The sequence below is a fragment of the Aulonocara sp. 'chitande type north' Nkhata Bay genome, linkage group LG1 (genome assembly GCF_057382095.1).
Source record: "Aulonocara sp. 'chitande type north' Nkhata Bay isolate Kocher_YH1m ecotype deep benthic linkage group LG1, A_spYH_male_GT1.1, whole genome shotgun sequence".
NCBI lineage: Eukaryota > Metazoa > Chordata > Actinopteri > Cichliformes > Cichlidae > Aulonocara > Aulonocara sp. 'chitande type north' Nkhata Bay.
In genome coordinates, this window is record NC_141344.1 from 21,318,828 (window position 1) to 21,344,359 (window position 25,532).

The 25,532-nt window shown below is 41.5% G+C and overlaps 1 protein-coding gene across 1 annotated transcript; it reads left to right on the plus strand.

The window, feature by feature from the left end:
- The first annotated feature begins 277 nt into the window (after window positions 1–277).
- On the plus strand, window positions 278–25,451 carry lmo1 (LIM domain only 1). Its single transcript, XM_086287975.1, has 4 exons — window positions 278–1,114; window positions 14,657–14,870; window positions 23,306–23,431; window positions 24,933–25,451. The coding sequence occupies exons 1-4, from the start codon at window positions 1,093–1,095 to the stop codon at window positions 25,036–25,038; spliced, it is 468 nt and encodes a 155-aa protein (XP_086144101.1). The 5' UTR covers window positions 278–1,092; the 3' UTR covers window positions 25,039–25,451.
- The last annotated feature ends 81 nt before the right edge of the window (window positions 25,452–25,532 follow it).

The following is a 25,532-nucleotide window of genomic DNA, read 5'->3' on the forward strand; positions in this document are numbered from 1 at the left end:
GAAGGGGGAAAAAACAAAAAACAATGAGCGCGTTTTATGTTTACTCAAACTGTACCAGTGAAGCACTATTGCTCTCCTTCAACGTCTCTCTTCCTCTCTCTCATTCTCCCTGAAACATGCACCCGCGTGCGTGCGCACGTGCATCAATACCAACTTAGGTGCATGCGCGCTCTCCTTCTTTCTCCCTCTCGATCGCGCACATTCAGACTGGCAGGCGGACCAGTAACATACACGCACACACACACACATACACACACTTTCCCTTAGCTGTGCTTTTGTGTTTTGTCAGAATTAATGAGAAAAGTTCCCTTGCCCTAGGGGTAATTAGTGTCCTTGGAGTTAAATAAGCTAATACTTAGACACCTCTGGCACAAGCAATTATGTTTGTGTATTGAATAATTGATTCAAAGAGGGGGGAAGGGCTGCTAATCAGATCTGAGCATAATGAATTGATTTAATTAACAGGGGAATCCGAGGGTCTCTGGAAACTGCGCGCATTTATTCAGTAGCAGCAGAGGCGAGCGCGGCACATAAACTGGGAGAGAGGCGGCGCGAGTTTGCTTTTAGCAGTTGTCAGATTTGCAATTGGATTTGTTTGAATATAGTTGCCGTTTCGGAGCAAATGAGAACGGGAAAGAGAGAATATTAAGAAGCGAGGAGAGCTCAGCCGTTCAGTCTGAGCGTCTGATCCGACCGTGTGTGCACAGTTACAGATAGGCGACACTAGATTTGTATCGCTTTTCATTGTTTTTGCCCCCCTCCTCTTTTTTCTTTTTTTATTCTATTCGCATGGAATTTATCAAGAGCAACCGACGCTGTTTGATCGCTATTTGTTTGCGCTGCACTTCAGTCCGGATAGGGGTTTCTCGTCGTGTTTATCGCCGTATTCCGTGTGTGAATTATTATTGATAGGAGGGAGAAAACGCGCAGACGGCAATTCATCTTTCCAGGGTTTCGGTTTATCGAGGCGTAGTCTAGTCAACCGCGCGTTTCAAAGCCATTTCCAGGAGAAGCTGTGAGCACACCGAGCGGTGCAGCCTGCTGGAGCCGAGGACGGATCGCCCGAGGAAGGACTCCTCGTTCCTCAGGACGATGGTGTTGGACAAGGAAGAGGGTGAGTAACGTCTACCACCGTAGGATGCTATAACCTAGGGAGTAACGCGGCAAACTAGTGACATTTTACACACTGAGTGTTTTTTCCCCGGACCTTGTGCACCGGCAGCCTCCGCTTAACGCTGGCTTTCTCAACCCCATTCAGTCACGATGGGGTCCGGGCGATTTTTTCTCTTCCCCTCCCCTCCTTTTTTGTTAACTAACAATATCGTATGTGCTTTCTGTACCACGAAGTTGATGCGCTCTTCCACAAAAAACCCTACAAATGCCAAACTGCAGTTCAGTTAGGGAGAGTTTATTATAAACGGGATTTGTTTGTAGCTTTTTTTTGCCTTTCTTTTTTGTTTTCTTTTTTGTCTTTCTTCGTGTGAGCCACAGTTTGATGATACTCCACACAGACTGCAGTGCATGTGGCTCCTCTTTTCTTTCCTCCTCCTAAGTGCTTTTTGCGTCTGTGAAGTTGGCGAGGCAGCCTTTGACATCACCACGGGATGGGAGATGACAGCAGAGTGCTTTTAACTTGATTGCAAATTATGGATAGCGCCTGTGCAGCGTTCGCTCACTTTCCATCCAAATAGGCCTACTTGCATTACTTATCTATTTCAATGTATTTAGGTTAATGGGCGAGGCAATCTAATTAATTTTAATTTAAATCAAATTCGCCTCTAATGACGTCCCATTTTGGATTAAGCCGATGTTGAGATGTGTGCAGTGCATCCGTCACATTCGGCTCTGTTTAGTGCATATGCTCTGAACACATTTGCACAACCTGATTGAGATGAACTAAAAACCAAGTAGGTGTGTGTTGCATGTCTTTATTCTGTCACTTCTTTAAGAGTATTTTGAGGTCGATTTGCTGACAATACAGACCACCTGCTGGCATGCACGCTGACAGCCACCACGACCATAAAACACTTCTTTTTTTTCCCCGTGTGTGCGTGTGTGTGCATGTTATTTCTCAAAGTACGGGATATTTCTCTTGTACACTCCAGTTTATGCAGGACTCCTCCTCCTCCAAAAGTAATGGATGCATCTGTAACCCATTATTTATGTTTGAAAATGGATCTTTCATTCATCTTAGAGGAGCATCCTTTCACTTACACATCCAAAAACCAATAAAAGGACTGCGGTAGAGACATAAATTGGTCTGTCTGGCTGAATCTATGTTGTGCTGCTAATGTACTCAAATTAACTCAACTGTAAATTGTCTCCTTTGGATGTCTGTCTTGCTAAAAGTTCCCTATATGATTCATGATTCAGATTGCTTTTAACAGTTATTGGCTAAGCAATATGGTAAATGTACAAGGTGATGCAAATGGCATTAGTGGGAAAGGATGCACAGGAGCATGTAATGCAGTCAATACTACATTAACTACTGATGCCCAATTACAGAACCAGGGAGAGAGGCTTTTAGGAGCATTAGGACTTGCAGAAAAGCTGAGATCACCTGCTGCTCATTGCCTAAAAGCTTCACCCTTTATTTGCTGGGTCCAACCAGCAGCTCCAGCATTTTGGCCAGGTTGTCAGCAGAGCGGCTCGGATCTGGTCTCTTTCTCTATGATGCCTCTTAGCGTTTATTGGCTCCAAAGTTATAGGCTTGTCAATTCAACCTTCACGTCTAATGTATCCACTTAGTGCCTGCGCAAACAGATGCACGCGTATGTGGCAGTGGAGGTGTCGGTCTGGGTGGCCACACATGTGTTTATGTGTGCTTACTCTGCGTTGCTGTTTTTTTTTTTTTTGTTAGTTTATTTGTTTTTTGTTTCCTTGATTGATGTACTACTATGCCCGTGTGCGAGTCGCCTAAGTGTTCATATTTCAGTCCTTGCGCGGGCTATAAAACAGATCATCAGTGTGTCTGTTCTCGTGTTCAAAGCCAGCGATCCAAGTTGGCAACAAAGTAATGATGCTGCTTGTTTGGCAGACCGTTTTTGAACTCTGACTCCTCTTAGAAAAGTCTGCAACAATTTGTGCTGCAAAAGCAATTACCAGAAAGGAGCCTTTGTGACTGATACCAGTTCTCTTCCCACTGCGCAAGTTTGTCTCGAGTCGAAAATGTAAAATAAAAATTTGTGACGCACCCCTGTCAGCTGTCATTGAAATCCTCGTCCTGAATGGTTTCATGTTGGATGCAGATACCTGTGGATACTGTGTGTAAACTTAGCTTCTTACTCTCAGATGATTAGGTCATTATCCTTGTATGTATATTATCTGGCAGAGCCCTGAGTCTGGGAGCACAGAGGACGACTGCAGTAGGAACACAGGCACTGCTCTGTGAAGTGACCTAATATGCAGGTTATAGTGGGCAATGAATAGCAACATGTACCAAAATATTCACTGTCAACATTTTATTTTACTCTGCGATATGAGGTTCCAATTTGCGTATAATTTGAGAGGGGTGGAAAAAGCAACTCAGCCGTTTTCTCTCTTTCTTCGTACACTGCAGGAGAAGAAAGTGGGTCCACGCTGAAGGCATCTTCCTGCTGAACATTACCATAACTACAGTATACTCTTTACAGACCTGAACCAAAGGGCGGGGGGGAGAAAACAGGAGAAAAAAAAAACCTCCAGCTACTTACAAGTTTCCAGTTACCTGTGCTTGTTAATTTAAGATCCTGTTATCAACCTGTCCACTAAAAATGTGTACATTCATAAAGCATGTGATTGAAAAGCAGTGCTCCAGATGAATACAGACTGGCGATCTTTCTGTCAGCTGCTGTAATAAAACTTGGGCTTCGGGCTCCGATTTTTATTTTGAAATAATAAGAATTGCTTCATTCTTTACCAGTGTTACCATGGTAATACTGTCTTGTAGCGATGTTATATTGATTTAGAAAGTGGACAGTAATATTTCTTTTCTGTTATTTGCTTTCTGAGGGTTGATTTCTAATTTCCAGTTGGAGATTACTTTTATATGTTCCTTAAGTCTTTTCACGTTTACAAAGGAATGCAATTTGCTCTCTCGTATTTGCTATTTTCTCAGCTTATTGGTTTGGTCTTACTTCAAAATTAAACTTGCCCATTTCAAATATTGAAATTACATCTGGTTTTGGTGCTCTAGGGCTTGAACAATATTACAAACACATTGCTGCGTTTGATATTTCTTAAGTCAGTACGGTTTTTTTTATTAAGCTTTATTATAGGCACCTGCGTTGCCTGTATTGAACTTTTTCTCCTCTTACACACAGTTTGTCAGGAGGCAGTTGAGTATTTGAAACATTTACAAAGTGTAACCTAGTGCTTTTTTAAATGTATTTTTTTATAAATATGTAACAAAATGGTACCAAAAAAAAATACATGTGCGTAAATAGCACAATATACCCTGCACTGACAAGCAACAGTCTTACACCCTCACTGTTTTGGCTGTCCATGTAAATCATTTCACTTTATTCATTTTAGCTGAGCTCAGAAGAAAAAAAAATGCACACAAAATCGCATTAATACAATTTTCATCTGCGAGTGTTTAATTCCATCTAATCTGAGCCTGATCTTACAAATGCAGAAGCCTCACAAGAGACAATTTCGTCTGTCACCACTAAAACCTCTAGATCCCTATCAGTCCTGATCGTTTCATATTTTACGAGTGCGGGAGATTTGTATCACTTTCCATGATCTAAGTGGAATTCAAAGAGACTGAACTGAGACTTAAGAGACGCGTGTTAGCGAGCACGCCCACCTGCCTCCGATGTAAATTGCTGCACTCATCAGTGTGGCACACAAACTCAATTATGCACTCTTGAGCTGTAAGAGCATCCCTTTTATTATTGCCAGAGGCCACATGCTAGCTATGTTATCATACAAATTCTCACAACAAGATCTGCTGCCACCACATGCATCACAGAGAACAGACCATCCCTGTTGTGTTGTCCCAAGTCTGACCCCCTTTTTTGTTTTTGGCTTGTTTTTATTCACTTCAAAAACGATGTTTTCAGCATCAGCAGGAATATTGCGAGACTGGTGAGATTCAGCCAGTATAAAATGAGCAGGACCAATGCAGCATTTTCCCAAATCTGCATATATTCTAACAAGCTGAGATGAGTCACAGACACTGGGGGAAACCTTGTGTCTTAGTGCAAGTTCAGAGGCAAATGCAGAAGAATACATCTAAAAATATTAGATGAGCCGCTTTACTGGTGTCAGCACTGATTGAATAACTAACACAATACATGCGTATACACTGTATATACGATACTGCTTCATCTGTTTGAACCTGTTGAAAGCAAGTCTCACTGCTACCTGTCACCGTGAAGCCGACTCCCTCCAGCAGTTATTGACTGCGCTCATGTTTACGTGGCAAGGGGGGTGGGGGGGGAGGAGAAAACCGATACACTGATGCCTCTGCAAACATACATGTACACACTTCCTGCAACATCTCATCAGTTATTTTTTTCCTGCTGTTGTTTTGTTTTTTAACATGAAGTTATTTATTCACCTGTTTACCGGTTGCATGCTCACGGCTGCTGCTTGTGTGTCGTTCCGCACTCACTAAAGCTCACTCTTTGCTCGCTGAGAGAAAAAAAATCATTTCTCCTCTATTCTGTCATCATAGGCTTAGAAAAGGAAGACAAGAAACATGGGAGAGACGAATGACATGCAACAAAGTTCTTGAGATGAGCAGATGTCAAAACTACAAAGCCACCAACTATCGTTCTTCAGCAGCTTTGCTACAATGGGGGGGGGGGGGTTAAATGACATTTGGAAAGATTTTAAACCTGAAATACCTGAAATATAAATGGATGTTTATGTTTGTTTGATTACGATGGTGCGTCCTGAATCATGTTTGACCCGACTCTCGAATCCTATCAGCCTCTTAACGCCTTCTTGTGTCACAAATCAAACTAACCTACATTTTATTTAAACCCTCCTGATTTAATCCCTTGATGCACATTTTTTAAAAGTATGCATACATGTGTTTTTTTTTAATCGCAAAACCCTATTCGGAGATTTTAAAGAATCTACTGACTATATCAGTATGACATATTGATTACTACTTACTCCTCCTTTTTACTTTCATAGCTATTAATGCTTTGTGCAAAGCTAACAAAGAAATCCTAATTGCGTATATGTTTTTTTTGTGTAAGATAAGATAAGATAAGATAACCTTTATTAGTCCCACACGTGGGAAATTTGTTTTGTCACAGCAGGAAGTGGACAGTGCAAAAGTTATGAGGCAAAAATTAGAATACAATAAGAATAAATACAGTACACAACTGTACAGAATAGAATAAAATAAAATACTATATACAGTAGAATAAAATAAAATAAATATACAATAAGATAAAAATAGAATACAAATACAAATACTATATACAACTGAGTAAAAATACAACGATGACAGAAAGGATTATTGCACTTAGTATTATTGCATATGTATGGATGTGTGTGCTTGATCAGTTAAAGTCTTTATTATGGAGTCTGACAGCAGTGGGGAGGAAAGACCTGCGAAATCTCTCCGTTTGTTTTGATCTTTCAATCCTTCATCGCAGTATCTATGAGCACAAATCCAGTCATACAAATTCAGGAAACCGGATCTCAGATGAGATAAACCTTTGCCACTGCCCTCACTAAAAGTCATCAAAATTGGCCAATAGGTGCTTGGAAATCAACAATGCGTTATTAGCCTATGCTGCCTTTCATCGCATGCTCGCTCTATAGTTTTTGCCGTTGTCATATTTCCGTTTGCAGAAACCCTGATTGTTGTACATTTTCATCTGTCTCTGGCCCTGCCTGTGCGGATTTGTTTCTTAGGGTGTAAGTGTTCACTGGTCAGTGAAAGAGACTTTGTTCCTGTAAGTGTAAGGAGCAGCGCAGCCTCTAGGGGCTGCTAGCGGGGCTTTTAAACTTTCAGACTAACTTCACTCCACTCTCAACTTCTGAAAACAGATTTAAGCAGATTCAATGTTTCTGAAAAATTAGTTTGATTCTTTTAGGGCAACTTAATTTTGTCATAAATTTGCCATAAACCTTTTTGTTCTAATGTTTTACACAGCTTAAAATGACACGTATTGAAATACTTAAACTGATGCTTGCGTTTCTTTTTTATTTATGCCCAAAACATCAAAATTAAAAGCTGATTTATAGCATGAAATAGAGGAATCCAAAAGAAAGGAGGGTGGAGCCGTCACACTTTATTAAGATCTTGCAATTATCTTGTTGGTAAATAGAAGAGCCTGGGTGCCTTCACTTAAATAAGAGCCAACTTGCTGAGAGCTAACCCCTCATTGGTTGACCTTTAGGTAATAAAATCTTAAATAGCTAATTAAAGCCCGTGATTAAGACAGCCTTTTTGTTGCCCCTTAGAGTTAGATTAGGCTTTTGATATTGACTATCTGAGTATTTGCAAATACAGCTTCTGATCAAATAATGCCATGTGTGTGTGTGTGTGTGTGTGTGTGTGTGTGTGTGTGTGTGTGTGTGTGTGTTTTCCCAATGAAGTTAAAGTTAAACCTGTTCCTCAGACACTTTTGGCCCCCGTTTCAATCACATTACCTTTCATTTCATTTTATTACATTTCATTTGACCAGCCATTTGATTTTAGCCAGCAACAGGAATTACTCCTAGAGGGAATGGCATAGCTCTTTTATATTACGGGGTAATAAAATAGTATTCAAACGTATTCATTAAGACCATTTTCATAATGAAACATCAAATATCCTCTATGGCGTTTCCCTTTTGAGAGTTTTGGGACAGGCCTGACTTTGCGAGACAGCTTCTTCATGAAGACCTCTTTCTCTAATTGTGCACCCAACCTCCCTCATTATTTACCCCATCAGGTGTGGGAGTAGGTGCTTGAATGACATTAGAGGCCTGTGCTGCCAAATAACTGCCCCCTGTGGGGAATTTGCATTATTCAAGATTAAAGAACCTCACATAGTGCACCACAGTATGGTGTTCCGTCTTCCCTTCCATTTTCAACACACCGAGGACCCTGAATGGCACACCTGTCTCCTGGCATATCCTTTGAAATAATAAGTGTGCAGTAATTGCTGGGGAGTGGGAAGGATTTCGTACATCACTTCCTGACCTCATGAGTGACACAAACTTTAGAGGGCTCCATTTTTCCATCTCCAAATGCATTTTTAATGTGGACTGAAAAGTGTTTGTGCATTCTGTTCCGGATGGCGGAAAGTGGCTGTGACGGGTCTAATGGTTTGATTTCTTTCTTTCTTTTTTTCTTGACAGGAATCAGAAAGTGGCAGATAAGATTGCCTCTTCTATAAAGGTTTAAAAGTATCTAGTTTGACAATATATAGATTTTTTTTAAAAAACTTTATTCAATCTCAAATGGAGACTCTGGGGGAAATGTCAGTTGATCTTGTGCCTACTGTACTCAACTGAGATGAAGATGCATTCACCTTCTCGATTATTGACAGCTTGCACTTAAATGAAAAGCTGCAAAATGGCAGGTTTCAAGAACTAAACACCTTAGACCAACGGCAGACAAAGCTCAATAGTGAGCCCACATGTGATTGGCTGGATGAAATATCAAATGGTCTCCTTGATCTGTCAACACTGACAGTCTTCCTTCTTTAAGACCTCTCTTGGGGTTTATTTGGAGTAAAACTGCACGATCAAACCATGGCTGTTTTTTGCGTCTCTTCTCCTCCTCCTCATTCATCTTAATCCCCCACTCTCATTTTCTTTTTCCTCATTCTTTCCCCCTCACTCTCTTTCTGCTGTTGACAGCTTACCTTGCAGAGCTCTAATCTCAACCTACTACTGAGCAACCAAGTGTTGGAACAAGTCGCCTTCTGTAATAATTTGGAAACTCTGCCAGTTTCATGTCTTGAAAAAAAAAAAAAGCAGCAATGAATTTAATTAGAAAGCTGTTGCATATCTCTGTGATACATTTCTTTTAATTAACCCCATGTGAATAAATTAAAAATAATAGGAGGCTGAAAAGTGTGGAAAAAAAGCACCCTAATGAAGTTTTCCGTTAATTGGGATGGAGTGTGCAGCCAAACCACAGTGAGTAGTGAGCACCAGGAGCTAACAATACCTTCTGTAAGCCTTTAGAAAAAGGGCCTAGGGCCTTCGTGCTGACTTCAAGTGTAAGAAATGCACCTCTGACGTGATGGAAATGACCGTAGGCTGGGAGAAAAGGCAGCCCTGTTCCAGGCTGCTCTGCTGAGACTCCCCATGCCGCGCTTGAAGCTGGGCCAGTGTTATTGCAGCCCTAATGTGCCTGACTCATTTGGAGCGGATCAGGAGTAATTATGGTAGGGAAAGTGGCTGCCGACCGTGGGGGTCAGGACACTTGTAACATGTGAAAAGAGCAATTATTCCAGGAGACAAAACCCTCCCTTATCCTGGGCAGTGCCAGGGTCAATGCAAGGGACGGCTGGGCTCCGTTTCAGCGGGGCTTATTAGCCACAGCAAGCTGCAAAGTTTGAGAGAGTGCATCTTGTTAATGAACAGTCCCCTCCTCAACTGCACCAGCCCTGTCTGCTCTCTCCCACTTACTGTGGGTGTTAATTATGTCATAATCATAGCATGCATACAGTCCCAGAAATCACCTCACAGACCCTAGCATTCATACACAACCATCTGGAAAAGTAGCATGCCGCACGGTAACATAGTAAGCTCTTAGAGCAAATTATGAGAGGGGGGAAAAACAAAAAAACACAGCCAGTATGAAATGTAATATTGACTTGGGCCTAATTCGAGAGAGCATATGCACGTGTTCATGCATATCTCTTCTTTTGCTCCTTGCATATGTGCCAGCTAACGATAGGCACATGATTCAGGGTTCTTTATTTTGTTTATCATTCAGAATGCGCTCATCACTCTGCTTTCGACTGACATGTCTATTCCAGCTGATATTATTACCAGATGTCTTGTATTTTGTCTCGGAGATATAAAAACACGTCTACGGACTCAATTACAGCAATGATGGAAGCTGAATGAAAAGGGGCTGATTTATGCGCACAATAGCAAGACATCTGCATGAGATGCCTATTAACCTCAGTGGCAGACACCTTGGCCCAGGGACAAATTTTATTTTCCAATGCCAAGGCCACAACATGGCTGAAGCACAAAACACTTGGATAAAGAACTAGACCAAAATCAGCACAGTAAGTTTGGATTTTTTTCTACTATTCTTCACTTTTTCGAGTTATTTGAGCTCAGCATCGTTTGTAACTTCATGCAGCAGTTTAAAGACTCTGTTAATATCCGGCCCGATGTCTTGTGCAGGAGTGGTTTGAATAAAGGAGAGGGTGGTGGTGGTGGGGATAATGACACATGCGCTTGTTCCAGATAAATGCAATCATTTGCTAATACAGTATCTAATTTCCCCGAGCATCGCGCTCTGTGTATTCACCACGCCGGTGGCTAACGCGTTCTTATTTAGTGCAGCTGGGAGTTGGAATTATAGGGGCCCCCAAGAAGAGGCCCACCCAGGGCCAGCTTCCACTTCCTTGAAAGACCACCTCCCTCCCCATGTGTCAGGAAGGCTGAGCGAGTCTCATCAAGATCCTTTACCTCCCCGTGAACCAGCAAAGTCTGCATCGCACCATGGCGTCAGAGCTTTTAATTGATCAAAAGACATTTAACAAACAGAGAAGCAGATGTAACTGTCCTTTCTGCCATTAAAGGTTGAGTGCCTGTGAGAGCAGCTGTTCCACTGGGAGTGTGTGGGTGTGGGTGTGTGTGCATGTACAGCAGTTGACTAGTGAAGGGGTGAATTTGTGAGTTCGTTTCCCTATCAAATGAGACAACTGGCTAATCAACATTAAAATTATATTGTTTTAAAGCTATTTCTGATATGAAATCAGTTTAGTTCTTTAGTGAATAAACATTTACTGTCAAGTTTTCTTTTTCTTTCATTGTAAATTTAATATAAGAAGAAACAGTGCTGATTTTAGCAGGTGATTATTCAGACTAATATTATCATTCCCACACCTTTACGCCCACAGAAGCTGATACAAGACTAACCAGTCTTCCTTTTAGTCTGCATGAAATGACACAGCAGAGCTGATGGTGGCTCCGGGATTCGTATAAATTAGTGTATGCGGAATACCATTCAAGCACCTGCTCACTTGTTTTAAAATAGCAACCAACACTTTAATGGTAATGATGGGGAGGGGAAAGGGAGTTTGGGGCAAATTGTAGGGTTTTCCCATGTCTGTGTGATAATTGTATTTTTCCATTTTCCTCCCCTGTATTTCCTTGAGTGCTCCATCCAGCGTGTTTTCTTTTAAAACCTTAAATATATCAGAAAGGTTAGTGGACTGATGTGATTTTGTTGATAGCTCTACAGATGGAAGTGTAAATGGGGTAACAGAAATCGGATGCTATCTATAATGGGAAATACATGCTTTGACAGACTGCTTGGCTTGAGTAAAACTAACTGTACATATTCCTGAAAGATACAATCTTTAAAGGGGAGGAAAAAGAGGGAGATGACAGGCATTTTCACACAGTGCTAATGGCAAATTAAATTTCTCCTCAGGAAGGATATTTGGCAGGCCAAGTGCTGTCTCTCCACTTTGAGGGGTAAAATGCATCCCTTGTTGGAGAATGAATCGTGATGTGGAGAGGCATGCTTTTGGTAACATCAAATGACACTGGAAGGTCAGTGGCACTTGTATCTGTTAAATGGATTGGATTAAGTGGAGGCTGCCTCCTAGTCTGCTGCTTCCTTTCATAATGCAGCTTTTCTTTCTGGGAGGTGGCAAGCTTTGGAGGGTCTGTTCTACTCCACCGTTTCACAGAGCGCCGGGAGTGGTGACAGGTGCAAGAAAATGTCTCATGGCATTAGGGGAATTGAAAAGACATTTACTTTACACAATCATTTTTTTTCTGTCACCGCTCTTTGTTTAGTAGGTTTTAGCTACTGCTTGCTACACTACTATTAAAGCAGTTTTCCAGAGGCTGCTTTGGTAGAAGACATCAAACTTGTGTTTTTGGGGGTTTTTTTTCTTTCCCCCTCCCCAGTGTTGCTGCAAGGAAGAGGCATATTGGTTTCTTGGCAGACATTTGGTGCTCCTCTGCTGAGGTGTCTTTCTTAGTTAGGCCTAAGGACCGGGACATCTGCATAAAGAAACAGAGAAACCTCAGTGACATGAAGAAACAGTCTGTGTTGTCACCTTAATGATGCCGAGAAGCGTTTTATTTAAAAAAAGAAAAAAAAAGAAAAAAGTGTTGAGCAGCACACAGTAACTCCATGATGGGTTAAGCTTTGGCCTTTTCAAATGTGATGTAAAACACACGCGATATGTTTAAGGGAAGTGTTGCGAGTGGTGGTGGTCTCGACCAATTACGAGTAGCCCTCCGGAGGTGGAGGAACGACCTTTTTGTATAATTAGTTCTCTTATTTAAAGCAAAGATTTTGAGTAGAATAACTAATTAGGTGTCATAAAAGGCAAATTAAAGATTTTTGAAATCCCTGAGGGAAATGCAGCAACTTCTATATTTTTCTTTGCACAACCTCTGAAACACACACACACACACACACAGGCATTTTCTCTCTCCTCATTAAGACTGTTTTTAGTTCTGTAGAAGCCTGTCAGGCGAGCACTGTTGGCATACCTGCAGAGAGCTCCCCTAACAAGCCATGAAATACAGGTAGAAGAGTCCGCCCTTATCCAGTGTGGCTTGAATTTGAAGCTTTTTAGCTTCATTTACACTGAACATTGGTATTTATAGCAGGGTTTGTGATCCTAATGCGGCAGCTTCAAGGGGTCTGTTTTGGGAAGGAGGGAGACGAGGGAGCTGGAGGGCAGGCAGAACACTAATTGATGGCTCACATCACCAGCACTGGACCAATTAGCCTCTCCTTTCTACTTTTGATAAAGAAATAAGACGGCTCAACACCACCACAGCACTTACTGACATATAAACCAAAGTCATAAATTTGACTAACAAGCCCTGCAATTCCCTTCACCTCCTTAAAAAAAAGAAAGGGGGGGGGGGGGTGCTATTTGTATTACAGTCATAGCATTATTGATGTGCGGATGGCCCTTAAAAAATTGCAGCGCAAATCTGGATCCAATGAGGTACTTTGTGGGTCCACTTGCTTGCGTGTGAGAGCATGTGAAAGAAGGAGAAAAAAGGCAGGGAGAATGATAATGATTTTCTGTTCCAAAGAAGTTCTGCTGAAAAGCGGTGTAAGATTTCTGTGAAGGAGAGCGAACTTGACAGATTGAGCTGAGAAAAACAGCGCGGAGCGAAGCAGTCCCTTGTTACCAGCTGAAGTTGTGTGTATCGCTCAGTAAACTGCAGAAGTTAAAACGGATCCAACTACAGGATGACCTTATTCACACGTAACATAACACAACTACACAATATGTCACATGTTTGCATACTTTCATTCCTGAGAAACGCCTGCGTGTGTGTGTGTTTGGACCGCATGCACAACTTTAAAGTGCAACAGTGACATTTCATATAAAACTGTATAACCCGTCTTTAAAATGGGGCCCTTTACAGATGCCCACACATACAAAATGTTGGCCTGACCCCCCATGTTGCAGACTGTCCAGTCTTTTTTTTTTTTTTTTTCGAGAGAGAGAGGGAGAGAAATGTGTTTTGAAAGTAGAGTGGCAAGTGGCGTCCACTGTGTGTTCTTTTAGATGGATCAATAGCTCAGTGTGTGAGAGAGTGTCTTAAGAGCTGTTGTCTTGTGCTTTCAGCTGTGGCAGACCTGTTAGTGCTACAGAGGGGAGCTGCACACCCCTGCCTCTGTACCAGCAGTGGCCTGAGGGGGGCTTTTAGTCCAAACACAAATGTCAACCACACATAGACTATTAGTGTTTAGTGCAGTTATTAAATGGACTTTATTTGTCCTTTAGGAGGCTAAAAGGCGCACTTAAAGGGGACCTGCGTGACAGCAGGGCAATTTGCGAGTTTGGTAACTTAGGCTCGCTCATTGCAGACACATGAGTACAGATAAGTGTAAAAGGAGGAAAGGCTGTAATGCTCTGAGCAGGGAGCACTGTGTGTGTTGGCAATTTGTGTGCGCACACACGTGTGTATATGAGTCCGTGTCTGTGTGTGTGTCCCCGCGTGTGCTAAAAGGCACTTAGGCCATAACATATCTCACTGGGGTCTGGTAGCAACGTTTTTGTGGTCAGAGGCTTTTTAAAAGGTTAATGTTAATCTATACCAAACAAAGCCCACAAGGAGCTTTTACAGCTGTGGACAGTTGAGTGAAATGGGCTTTGATGAAATGATAGGTCACTAACATACTACGCAGCTTGTTGTAAATACCTCGGTAAGCAAAATAACTCTGAGAACTACCTGAGACGTGCTCCGTCCTCTGAAGCCTGCTGCCAGTGATCATGTAACTTTTGTATTACAGCATGTTCTTAGTGGAACAAGTAAGTCGAGGCTTTGTTGTCCAATGTGACCTGTGTGCCTATCTACATGGAAGAATGTTTTCTTTAATGCATATGAAGCAGGTAGGCAGTGTGCTGTGGCCGTGTGCGAGGCCAGGCTTAGACGCCTCGAGAAGCAGCCAGCTTATCAAAAAGAGAACATGAAAAGTCACTCGTGTTCCCCGGCCGTAAATCACGCGTGGCTGTTTGTCTCCTTATCACTACAGGTGTGCCGATGCTCTCCGTCCAGCCCAAAGGGAAACAGAAGGGGTGTGCTGGCTGCAATCGCAAGATTAAAGACCGCTACCTGCTCAAGGCCCTGGACAAATACTGGCATGAGGACTGTCTCAAATGTGCCTGCTGCGACTGCCGCCTGGGGGAGGTGGGCTCCACCCTCTATACGAAAGCCAACCTCATCCTCTGTCGCAGGGACTACCTGAGGCAAGAAAGACACACAATCACCTTTCTCCCCTCACAACAAGCACAAAAGCGATGTCGTTCCAAAAATTGTGTTACTTAAAAGGATCGCAGAGTTGTTGTTTTTTTGTTCCCTCCTCTCTTTTCAGTTTCGCATATAACCCTCCCGGTAGGGTTTGTTGTGCTTTGTCAGTATGAGTCGCGAACACTTTTAAAATCAATTTCCATCAGATAAGGTTAACGCCTTATTCTTTTACAGAATGTATATAGGTGAAGGCTAATTTGTTTTGCATAAGGAGAAAAATACGGGCAATTTTTGGAACACCATTTTTCCTTCTTCCTCTTTTTTATTTAAAAAAAATTTGTCCACAAACACAAATCACAGTTCCAACATCTACGATAAACCACGTGGACACACAACCATATATATATTTCTTCTTTACATGAACAATGAACTAGAGTTCTGTCATGACGACATGTTTTTGGTTGTATCAGCACTGTAGGCTGTGAGAAACCTCCAGGCAGGCTTGTTGCTTCACTAGTGCTGCCCCCCCCACCCCTTCTTTCTGATACCCCTGCCATCTGCTTGTTAAATTAAACATGACCATTTCCTGGGCGTTAGGTCACATTCCCTACCATTTATTTGAGGGGGAATCCCCCTGGGGCCGACTTAAAGATGCCGGTGCCTTAGGCCCCTCCTCCCGAAACACCCTGCCCTGCACCGTCCTCCCCCCTTCCCCTTTCTCCATTTTCCTTCTGCCTCCTTGTCTCACAGCGTGTTCACTTTTATCTCTTACTGCTACCCATTTAAGTTTTGATTAGTTTATTCCAATTTAAGATGGTAAATTAAAAAAGAGCAGCATCACTTAAATAGCCACTAAAATTCAGCACAGAGAGCTTTAACCCTTTAAGACCTACCATAGAACCAAGTCCGCCAGAGCTTATATTATATTTTTACATGCTGTGGAGCCATTTTTGGGAGCATTTCAAGTTGCTATACATCAATACAACCATTATAGCCCAGATTTTAATAATATGTATTCATTAAGTGCATAGTAATTACATAAATTGCAAAAAAGTGCAATAAACTACAAAAAAATTGAAAATCGTTTTTGATTTTTTAACATATATTTGTAGTTAGAGAAATTTAAGAGGCTTATCCCTCAAAACTGTAAATACAAAAAAGTTGCACAAAATAGTTTCCCACCACAGGAAATTTATTTTGAGTGTCTTCATAGTTTTATTTTTGAAATACACCAATTTTTATACACTGCAGGAAAAACGAAAATAAATATTATACTGCAAATTTGCAAAAAAGCAGCATATGCATCAAAATAAACTATTTCCAGCAGTGCAATATGAGTCCTAAGCATCCCAGAAACGACACAGAAAGTCATAAAGTCAAAGATAACTTTTAAAAAGAGCAGTATAGGCCCTGAGGCCCTGATCGCAAAAAAGACTACATTTCCGCGAAAATGACGTCACTTCCGGTTTCGGCCAGGTAATGGCGGAAATGCAAAAGTTCGCGCTGACGTCTATTCCAACGTAGGAAGTGTTTTGAACAGCTGATCGGACCGGCAAAGCGTGTTTCTGGAATATTATGTTTTTGTTCCTGCAAGCGCTTTTTATGCAGTTTTTGCAAAGCTTTATGTGGAAGGAAACCGTGACCTAGGACAAGCTGATGGCACAATATGTAAGTACAACTCCTCCGGTTTCATATGCAAAAAAAATTTTTGCGCTAGCTTACGTGGTTGCAGTGCTACCGGGATTTAAAAATAGTTACGCATAACAGAGCGTTCCCGCTCCGATCGGCTCTAAAGGGTTAATCAACCTGGCTTTCCTCTACCTCACTGATGCCTTTTAATGACATTTCACTTTTATTTCAGCTCTTCCTTCGACCTGGAAGAAGCCTACAGCCCACTTGCGAGGTGCTTAGGGATGTTACGTTGAGATAGGCCATTACCATCCATCAGTCCCCACCCACAGTTAATGCTTTTAAGATGCAGTGAGAGGTTGACTAAGACCTGATGTTTCCCCCAAAAGGGGCAGATGGTGCAGATGAGGTAATAATAAATGGGCAAATGACCGAGAGAAGGCAAAAATGATGAAGCTCAGAGTTTCACTTGGTAAAATACATCAGCTGAAAGGACAGCAACCTCAACCCTGAAGCCATAAGTGCCTACTGGCACTGTAAAGGGAGAAGGAAAAGCTTTCTCGCACATTAGGCCACTAAGATGTAGAGTTCACAGAAGGGATGAAATGAAGAGAATGACATATGGAATCAAGAGTTAGGAATACTAAAATAAGAATAAAAAGGACGGAGCTGTAGAGAGCTTCCTGTGCTCCTCTGCTGCCCCAGATTGTCTAATGAAATCCATCCCACTCGCCTGCTCTTCAGCCTGCGACAAATGCAGAACACTTAATGGCTGAGATGCTCGAGATGAATTCTATTATGGAACAAATTAAAACCCTTGCCTTGCGTATATAGGAAAGAGGCAGTTTGAGAGACCAGAGTATTTGAAAGTAGGTGATGCAGTCTCCATGCAGCGCCGGTTTCCTTTTCATTCCTTCTTTTCTCTGTAGTAAGACTCTGCTCACCTGCAGTAATGAAGTTAAATCTGTACACTGAATTAGCCTCCCGCACTTCATTAAATACAAGCAGTGGATCAAACACACTTTGGTTATTTCCCAGGGTTTGGAACCCTGCCATGCTCACATTAATTATTATAGGAGCTCCATCTGTGATTGTCCTTCAGTGGCATTAGCAACTTATTGAATGCACCCACACTTTACTGAATATTACACTCCAGCGCGCGCGCGCACACACACACACACAAACACACAAAATGCACACCTCAGCCAGTGTCCTCCCGTGCCCTTCAAAACCATGCACCATCAAAAAGTTTAGTTTTAATCCACCTGATGTCAGTTCCCTGCATCTTTCTTTTTGTAAGCGACTTCCTTGTAAGAATAGCAGCTTTATTAAGCATTTTCTTTATTGTCAGTCTTTTGGTGAAGTCGTAAAACCTTTAACCCCTCGTATATATAGTGATGATACGATCATCAGGACATGAAGCTAGAAATAATTCAATATTCTGTTTCATATATTAGAGTGGACATAATAGTAAGCCACTTATCAAAATGTGGTGTAATTAACTGTAAGAGGAAAACGTTTTCAAGATAATGGACATTATAAGTTATCCTAAAACCAGCTGAATAGCAATGTGATAGAGGATGGCTCCACATGGATGTGACTGTTTTTCAGATCAGTCTTCTTCTTACTCCTTGAGGAAGTGAAACAGTCGCTCTTCTTTTTCAGGCGAGATAGATCTGTACAGAGGTTTACACTTTCAAAAAAGACACAACTGTTGAGGAAGGTCAGAACACGCGACGCATGCATTAACAGTTTTCCCTTTTATGAAATCTGACAAACCCTATGCAGGCAGGGAAGTCTCAAAGAGCTCAGAGAACAGGTAGAAAACTTCAAGAGCCACAGCCCAATCTGAGAGAAGCAATTCAGAGAGGCAGATGATGCACTGTAGGAGCTTTAAGGGTTTGAAGTTAGCAAAGCAGCGAGTTGAAAGAACTAAAGAAGGCCCTCTTTTCTCTAAAGACCCATTGTAATAACTCAATAACAGAGGAAGGAGAGCTCCTTTATGTTCCTGCCGTCCAACTTTGCTCGCAACATCCCACACCAGCACACAAAGTTACATTTTTAGCTACTAAATAGGAGCTCTTTTAAGGAGTCGAGAATAGGCTTCATTCCCCTGCACTGAAGATGGTAGAAAGCAGGGATAAGGCAAGTATACAAATTCTATAAAGTTAAGAACCTAAAATGCAACTAAATTGTTTAAAAACCCAAAGTCAGCATGCATATAATTAGACCTAAGCCATAATAATGACGGCAAGTGATCCAAACAAAGCCTATAATCTTGAGATGGTGAGATAAGAGTAATTTCAGCATTGTTAAGCAGAGACACACATATCTATTCATCTACAGATGCAATTTAAGGTGTCACTCATCACTGTGTATCTGAAAGGTGTCAATTATGGTCATTAGATGAACCACAAAATTACTTTATTGATAATACAGTTTGCTGCATATTATACTGCAGATATATTAAGGTTTTTTAAGCTGTCTTGATCCTAATACTTACCAAGACTGGTGATCAGTGTCTAAAGTAAAAATGTACGTTTGGCATAGAGAGTCTTTCTTTCATGGCCATTATAGTAACATTCTCACACCCCCGGCATTGCCACCCTTAGATTTAGCAGTCTGAAATATTTAATTATAAAATGTTTAATCTCAGTCTGCAAAAAACACATTAAAAACATCACAGTGTGCGTTGAAGACATGTCGTAGAATATGGAACGACAACAGTGGTACAACAATGTCGTTAACATTTTCTTACCTTGCCACCCCATATTGCAAAACTATGGGGTGGCAAGGCCATTATACGAATTTGCATTGATCACCAACTTCTCCAATGACCTGTGAACTCCAGCTGTGTTAGAGTAGCACACACAAGCCACCACTTGATGCAAGTGTGACAAGCACAACAACAGTCTCCTCAAGGCACTTTTTGTTGTAAGGTAAAGACCCTACAATAATACAAAGAAAACCTCATCAGTCAAACAACCCCCGAAAGTGGAAAGGAAAAGCTCCTTTTTAACAGGAAGAAACGTCCAGCAGAACCAGGCTCAGGGAGGGGCGACCATCTGCTGCGACCGGTTGGGACAAAAGACGGGGCAAAAAACACACTGTGTGTACAAGTGCACAGTGAGTGAAGAAGAAACTCAGTGCATTATGGGAAGCCCATATCAGCCTCGGCCTATTGCAGCATAATTAAGGGAGGATTTAGGGTCACCTGACCCAGACCTAACTGTAAGCTGAAGGCTCTGCCTCCTATTCTACTTAAGAAACAAAAGCAAGCCATCAGTCTGAAAGCAAAGTGCTCTACTTGGTTGATGCGGTACTACGAGGTGGTTACGATAAGATTCGGCCAGTTTATTTAAGAGCTAAGGTTAATGTTCATTGTTGATCTTTTCCACAAAGATTAAGACTTAACAGTAATAACTGCAAAACATCGACAATAGCAAATTTAGCAGGATGCTAGCACATCTTTATCAAAACGTAACTTGTATTTATACCTAAAAGCATTACCACTTCAGTTTGAGTTCTGCCGCTACTGCCAGTAAAAACATTTTTAAGTTTGCAAAAACACAACACTCATCTAATAAGCACATCCAGCTTGCTTTTACTTATACTGCATTATGCCATTTAGAAATCCATATGAGAATGCGTCACAGGCTGTGGTGAGCAATCCAAATCAGCACTTCTAACCCTTTAATCCATTTATATGAACCACAGAATTGTTCAATTTTAAAAGAGGGCTTCTTGCTACAAACCCTGCTACAATACCGATGATTGATCAGCAAAGCACACAGGCCTTGGTGCATTATAAGCTGGAGAAATTTGCCAGTCATAAATGCTGAAAAAATGGTGTTGATGTTGATTTTTTTTTCTTTCTTTCTTTCTTTTTTTTTTTTTACACTTTTCTTCAGAGAATATTGATTTATTTAATCCAAATGGCCAGGGAAATTGAAGTGCATGAGCCACTGCACTCCTACAATACGGGACATGTGTCAGAACAATGCATTCGAATTCCTCCAAAAATAGTCTATTCAAACAAAAAGAAAATCTACTTTAAATGAAATGAATTAATGAACAAAACCCATTTACAGCTTATGTTCGTGGAATGCACTGTTTGGGTGCGGTGAAGCATGTCAAGTTTATAAAAAATGACGGTTAAAATTAATGCAGTTTTATATATGTTGTAGTACACATGTTGTGTATAATTGCAGAGTCCTTGATCACACACAATCTATACTTAAGTACAAGTTAAAGGTGACTCTGAATAGCTTGCGTCTTCATTTTTGTGCTAATATGTTGGGATCTGTTGGCTAACATTGCATTTTAGTATGAAACTCATTACTTAGGATGCTCTGCTACAATGGTGTTTCTCTCTGACTGCCTTTTAGTTTCATAGGAGCAGGAAGAAAAGAGTATAATGTGTGCTGAACAGTTCACTCAGCCTGTAATCTCCTTTTAGCACAAGGGGCTCAATTAAGCCATATGTTGATGCCACATTATAACCCAGACACGTCAGCTGTTGGCTGAAGAACAGTATGAGTGGGACACAGCGATTACCGAGAGCACTTTTTTGCACTCCAACTTCTCTGTGCCAAATATCTGCCTGCGATTTCAAATCACAAAGCTGATAAGGAAATCAGGTTAGCACGAAAGACTATTAAGACGCTTAAGACAGACCGGTTATGAGAGCCGTTACCGTCCTCCCATACTGAAGGCCTCTAACCCCTTTTTGGTGCCATTAGCAGAATACTTTCTCACTGTGGAGTTTGAAAGACGTGGGTGTTTACCAGGTTCTGCAGGCTTTATGTTGTAAATGTTTCGTATCCAACGACGAGCTCAAATAACCCTCATAATAGAGTGGAAAAGAGGTTATACCCACACTATTTGAATTACTGGTTTGTGGAGAGTATAGATGTAGCCGCAAAGTAAAAAGTAGCCACAGATGTGACACGCTGCTCTGACTGAAGGCGGAACTTGGTGTCAGGAGCAAGCTGGGCTTCCCCACCAGGCGTTTTCACAACCTGTATGTATCAACTGAGCACCATGTCTGCAGCCCAGCAGGGTGTAATGGAGATGGGTTAGAATAATCCTTCTGGCTGCTATAGGTGTGTGCATGTCAATTGCTGTACATGACCAAGGGTTCTCTAGGCTCTTTTATAGCTTAGGTTCCCTGAGGGAGAGAAAGGACATCACTATGACCTGCTCACTACATGGAAGAGTCTCTGAATGTCATGATGACTCTGGGTGCTCTGGAGTTTTCTCTTTTTTTCCATCCAGGTTAAAAAAAAAAAAAGAGAGAGAGAAAAGGGGTTCATTTATAAGCTGGAAACTCAACAGTTCACGGTTGCCAATACTTGTGCTTTGTCCACACAAACTCACTCATGTCTTGTAATATGAATGCTGGAATAGTGTGATAACAAGGTCAGGTTCTGTAGCACTGGTATTTGCTCTGTTTTCAGATCAATACTGAATGTGTGAGATTGCAATTTTTTAAAGCTGTTTGGATAAGTCTTTGTGTCTCTCTAAAGAGGGGGGGGGGAAAAACATTCTTTGAGTTACAGAGCACCCCGTGGGTGGCAGATGTCTACTGTATGAGAACATTCAGTATTTTTTTTTCCTTTTTGTTACTGAAACAGTAACCAGTTGTAACAATGTTTCAGTTTAACACCCTGTGAATCCCTCTCATGGAACATAACAACCTTTCTCCCTCTGTTTCTGTCTTTCCTGCTCCTCTGGGGCAGTGGCCCCTAATTAGAAGCAGAGCTGCTGGATAGACATTTTCTTTAACAAGGTGAAAGCAACTGAATGGGACTCGCATAAACGAGGCAGAATATCAACATGGGGACTCCTCTGTCTGAGCTCTACAAGTTTGGGGGGGAAAAGTGTTTAACATACTGTTGGAATGACAATCTGCTGTTGCCTTATCCCCTCTTGCAAAGCTGTGAAGCGGTCCTTTTCCTGCTGCAGAATATATAAATCTATCTGTGCTTCAGAATCTCCAAATTAAACATAGGGGCAGGCGCTTGGAAAATGAAAATGTAAATCTGACTGGGGAAAGCATTTGAGGTTCCTTTTTTTTTTTTTTTTTGGCTTTGAGGAGATCTACACCAGTGCCTCCTTGCTGTGTTTGTGACCTTTATCATTTGGCTCCTATCTAATAAGCCCAAACAAGCCGCAGTGAGGTTTGAGCAGTGAGTCTGTTCACTGTAAAACATTTAGTTAACTCCTCAAGGTTGCATCTACCATCACTGTCTCAGGTTCTTCTCTGAATGAAAGAGGAAGACAGAGAAAAGCGAGAGAGCGAGGGTTTGAGCCTGAATCCTTGTAACAGAAATCTTTTTGAACTTATGACTACATTATAGAGTGTAGCCTCATGTGCAAAAAAAATCCAGCTGGATTTGGTTGAAGACAGACTCATTAGGTAGTTTTGTTTTGAAAGAAGAAAACTTTCAGCAGTTCAAATGGTTTGCCTCAGACCTGTTTTCGTTGCTTTTGCAGTGTGCGAGAGGGAAATTCTTTGAAGAAGGAGATTAAAACCATGTGATCATTATAATTAGATCATTAGCCAAGAATTAAGATCTATGTTTGTAACTCTCATTAACAAATATACCAACTGGATGCCAAGAAAGATTTTTGCCTTCAATTCGATTTTCACTCCCTTTTTCCTGTGAAAGCCCCTGTTTTTATTGAACTTCTTTCTTTTACATTTCTTGCTGTCATTTTGCTACGTGTTTGTTTGCTCTCTTTACTGCATCTAGGTAAAGAGAAGGTGGGTTAATCTCTGTCTGTGCGCTCTGTCTTTCAGGCTCTTTGGTACAACGGGGAACTGTGCAGCCTGCAGTAAACTGATCCCAGCCTTTGAAATGGTGATGAGAGCCAGAGATAATGTTTACCATTTGGACTGTTTTGCCTGTCAGCTTTGTAACCAGAGGTAAGAATGGGGGTCATAACTGCACAACAACATTGCATATTTAAGAAAAACACACACACACACACACACACACACAAAAAAATAGGGCGTTAAAATGGCCAGTGGCTTAAATATTCGAGGCTCTTAAAAAATAATCTCAGGTGGAAAAGAAATTTTATATTTCATTCCATTATTGCAGACCACAGTTTATAATTGGTGGTGGGGGGAGTAAATTGTGGTTGGCTTGTGTTGCAAGAATCAAGGTTGCATTGCATTTGTAATGCCCTGCTAATTATTTTCTATTATGTCACGCTGCCAGCACTTTGTCCTTGTTTGTGGCTAGATCTGTAAATCTTTTAAGCCAATGGGATGTAAAATTAGCTTTTGTTCTCATTTGTCCGAGGAGGCAAAGGAGCCACAAAAAAAAAAAAAAAAAAAGACGTCCTCCAGATTTGTGCTGTTGCACAAAAGAGAATAGACACAGGTGTGAAATGGCGTTTTCCTAAGGGATAGGAACTATTATAGAATTGGAGCAAGCACAAAGCCTACTGTATGGTATGATGTACACAGAATATGACATAGCCAAATATTGCTTTTTCCCATTAATATACTGTCAGTAATGGCACCTCTCTGAAAGCAGAACGTCCTTTGCATGCTTGTCAGGGGTGCTGTGACCCTGTTCCTCCACACAGCACAAGCCCATTAACCTTCTGCAGACCAGATTCAGTTACCATAGTGAACACCTGCTGTAAGGGAATTATGACTGCAGTCTCTTTTCTCAGCTGGCAGACACAAAGCCAGGTCTCATCTGGCACAGTATTGCCACGGCTGTGACCGTTACCAGCTTTATTTACTGTGTTACCAGCCTGGCACATTACTAAAGCCAAGCCATTTTCAGCTGTATTCTTATCTTCACTCCCCTTCAGTCACATTATGGAGCTGTGTCCACTGTGTCACACAAACAAACAGCAGCACACAGAAGAACATCAGTGGGGCAGGCTGCTATGAGTTATTTTTCCCTCTCCAACTGACTGTGAGACTTTGGAGGAAAAATGTTTTCGAGCACCGGAACTAAACTGGTGTGTGAAAAGCTAACCCCGTGGCAGAGTTTCCTTGGAAACTCTTGCGGCGCCACCGCCGCTTTTGCCAGGCCAAGGAGAGCTGACCTGCTTTTCATTGGGTGCCAGCGCCTGTGTCTGTTTGATTCGAAACTGTTTAGGGTTTTAATCTACTTTTATTTGAAACCACACATTTTACGATGGCCATCAAAACAGACTCTGAATCTGGCGAGCCGCGGTCTCGGCGCATGAGGTAAAATGTCTCGAGCCAAATGGGTGCGATCAAACAGAATCATCAGTACCTGCTGATCCTAAACGCAGCGTTTTCACTGCCAGAGCAGAGTCAACCAGTCAACAAACACACACCACTTTGTCGTGATGCCAGCATTAATCATCTTTTTGTTTTCGTTTTGTTTTTGACAATGTTTTTTTTTTTTTCGCCTTTTGTTTTTGTGTGCCAACAGGTTTTGCGTCGGGGACAAGTTTTTCCTAAAAAACAACATGATTTTGTGTCAAATGGACTATGAGGAAGGTCAGCTGAATGGGAGCTTTGAGACACAGGTCCAATAGTTGGACCCCGACGGCAGCAACAGCCGGCTCCACACGTTACACACGAGATGGATGTTCCGCTGCACTTGGAAAAAAGACAAGCGTCTGTCTGCTTGCCTGCAATACTTTTTAAGACCCCTTTATCAGTCCCTAAGGACTCTATTGTAAATGTTAAACTTTTTGCCCCTCCCACATCCCCCCCTCAACACTGAGCAGTTACAAATTTTGATGTACAGTTGTGCCTGCTTAGCTGAGCACTGTATTGCTTGTATGTTTTGTGAAATTTGTTTCAGGTTTGTTTTCTTTTTCTTTAAGAAATGGTTCACTAGAGGGTATGTACAGTCTGTTTTCTCTGTATATATAAACTGGAACATTTATTTTATGAAATGTAATGCAATTTTATTACTAGTGTGAATTAAAGATTCTTAAATGTTCATAGTGAGATTTTTTTTTTCTCTTACCAAAAACCAAAGTTGTTGTTGGAAGGAGTTGGCCCACGTGTTGATATGTAATCA

Excerpts from the sequence above, each read along its gene's own strand:
- lmo1 (XM_086287975.1), top strand. The coding sequence starts at position 1,093 with ATGGTGTTGGACAAGGAAGAGG. Across the intron at positions 1,115-14,656 it reads GGTGTTGGACAAGGAAGAGG|GTGTGCCGATGCTCTCCGTC; the intron begins GTGAGTAACGTC and ends TTATCACTACAG. Across the intron at positions 23,432-24,932 it reads TGTCAGCTTTGTAACCAGAG|GTTTTGCGTCGGGGACAAGT; the intron begins GTAAGAATGGGG and ends GTGTGCCAACAG.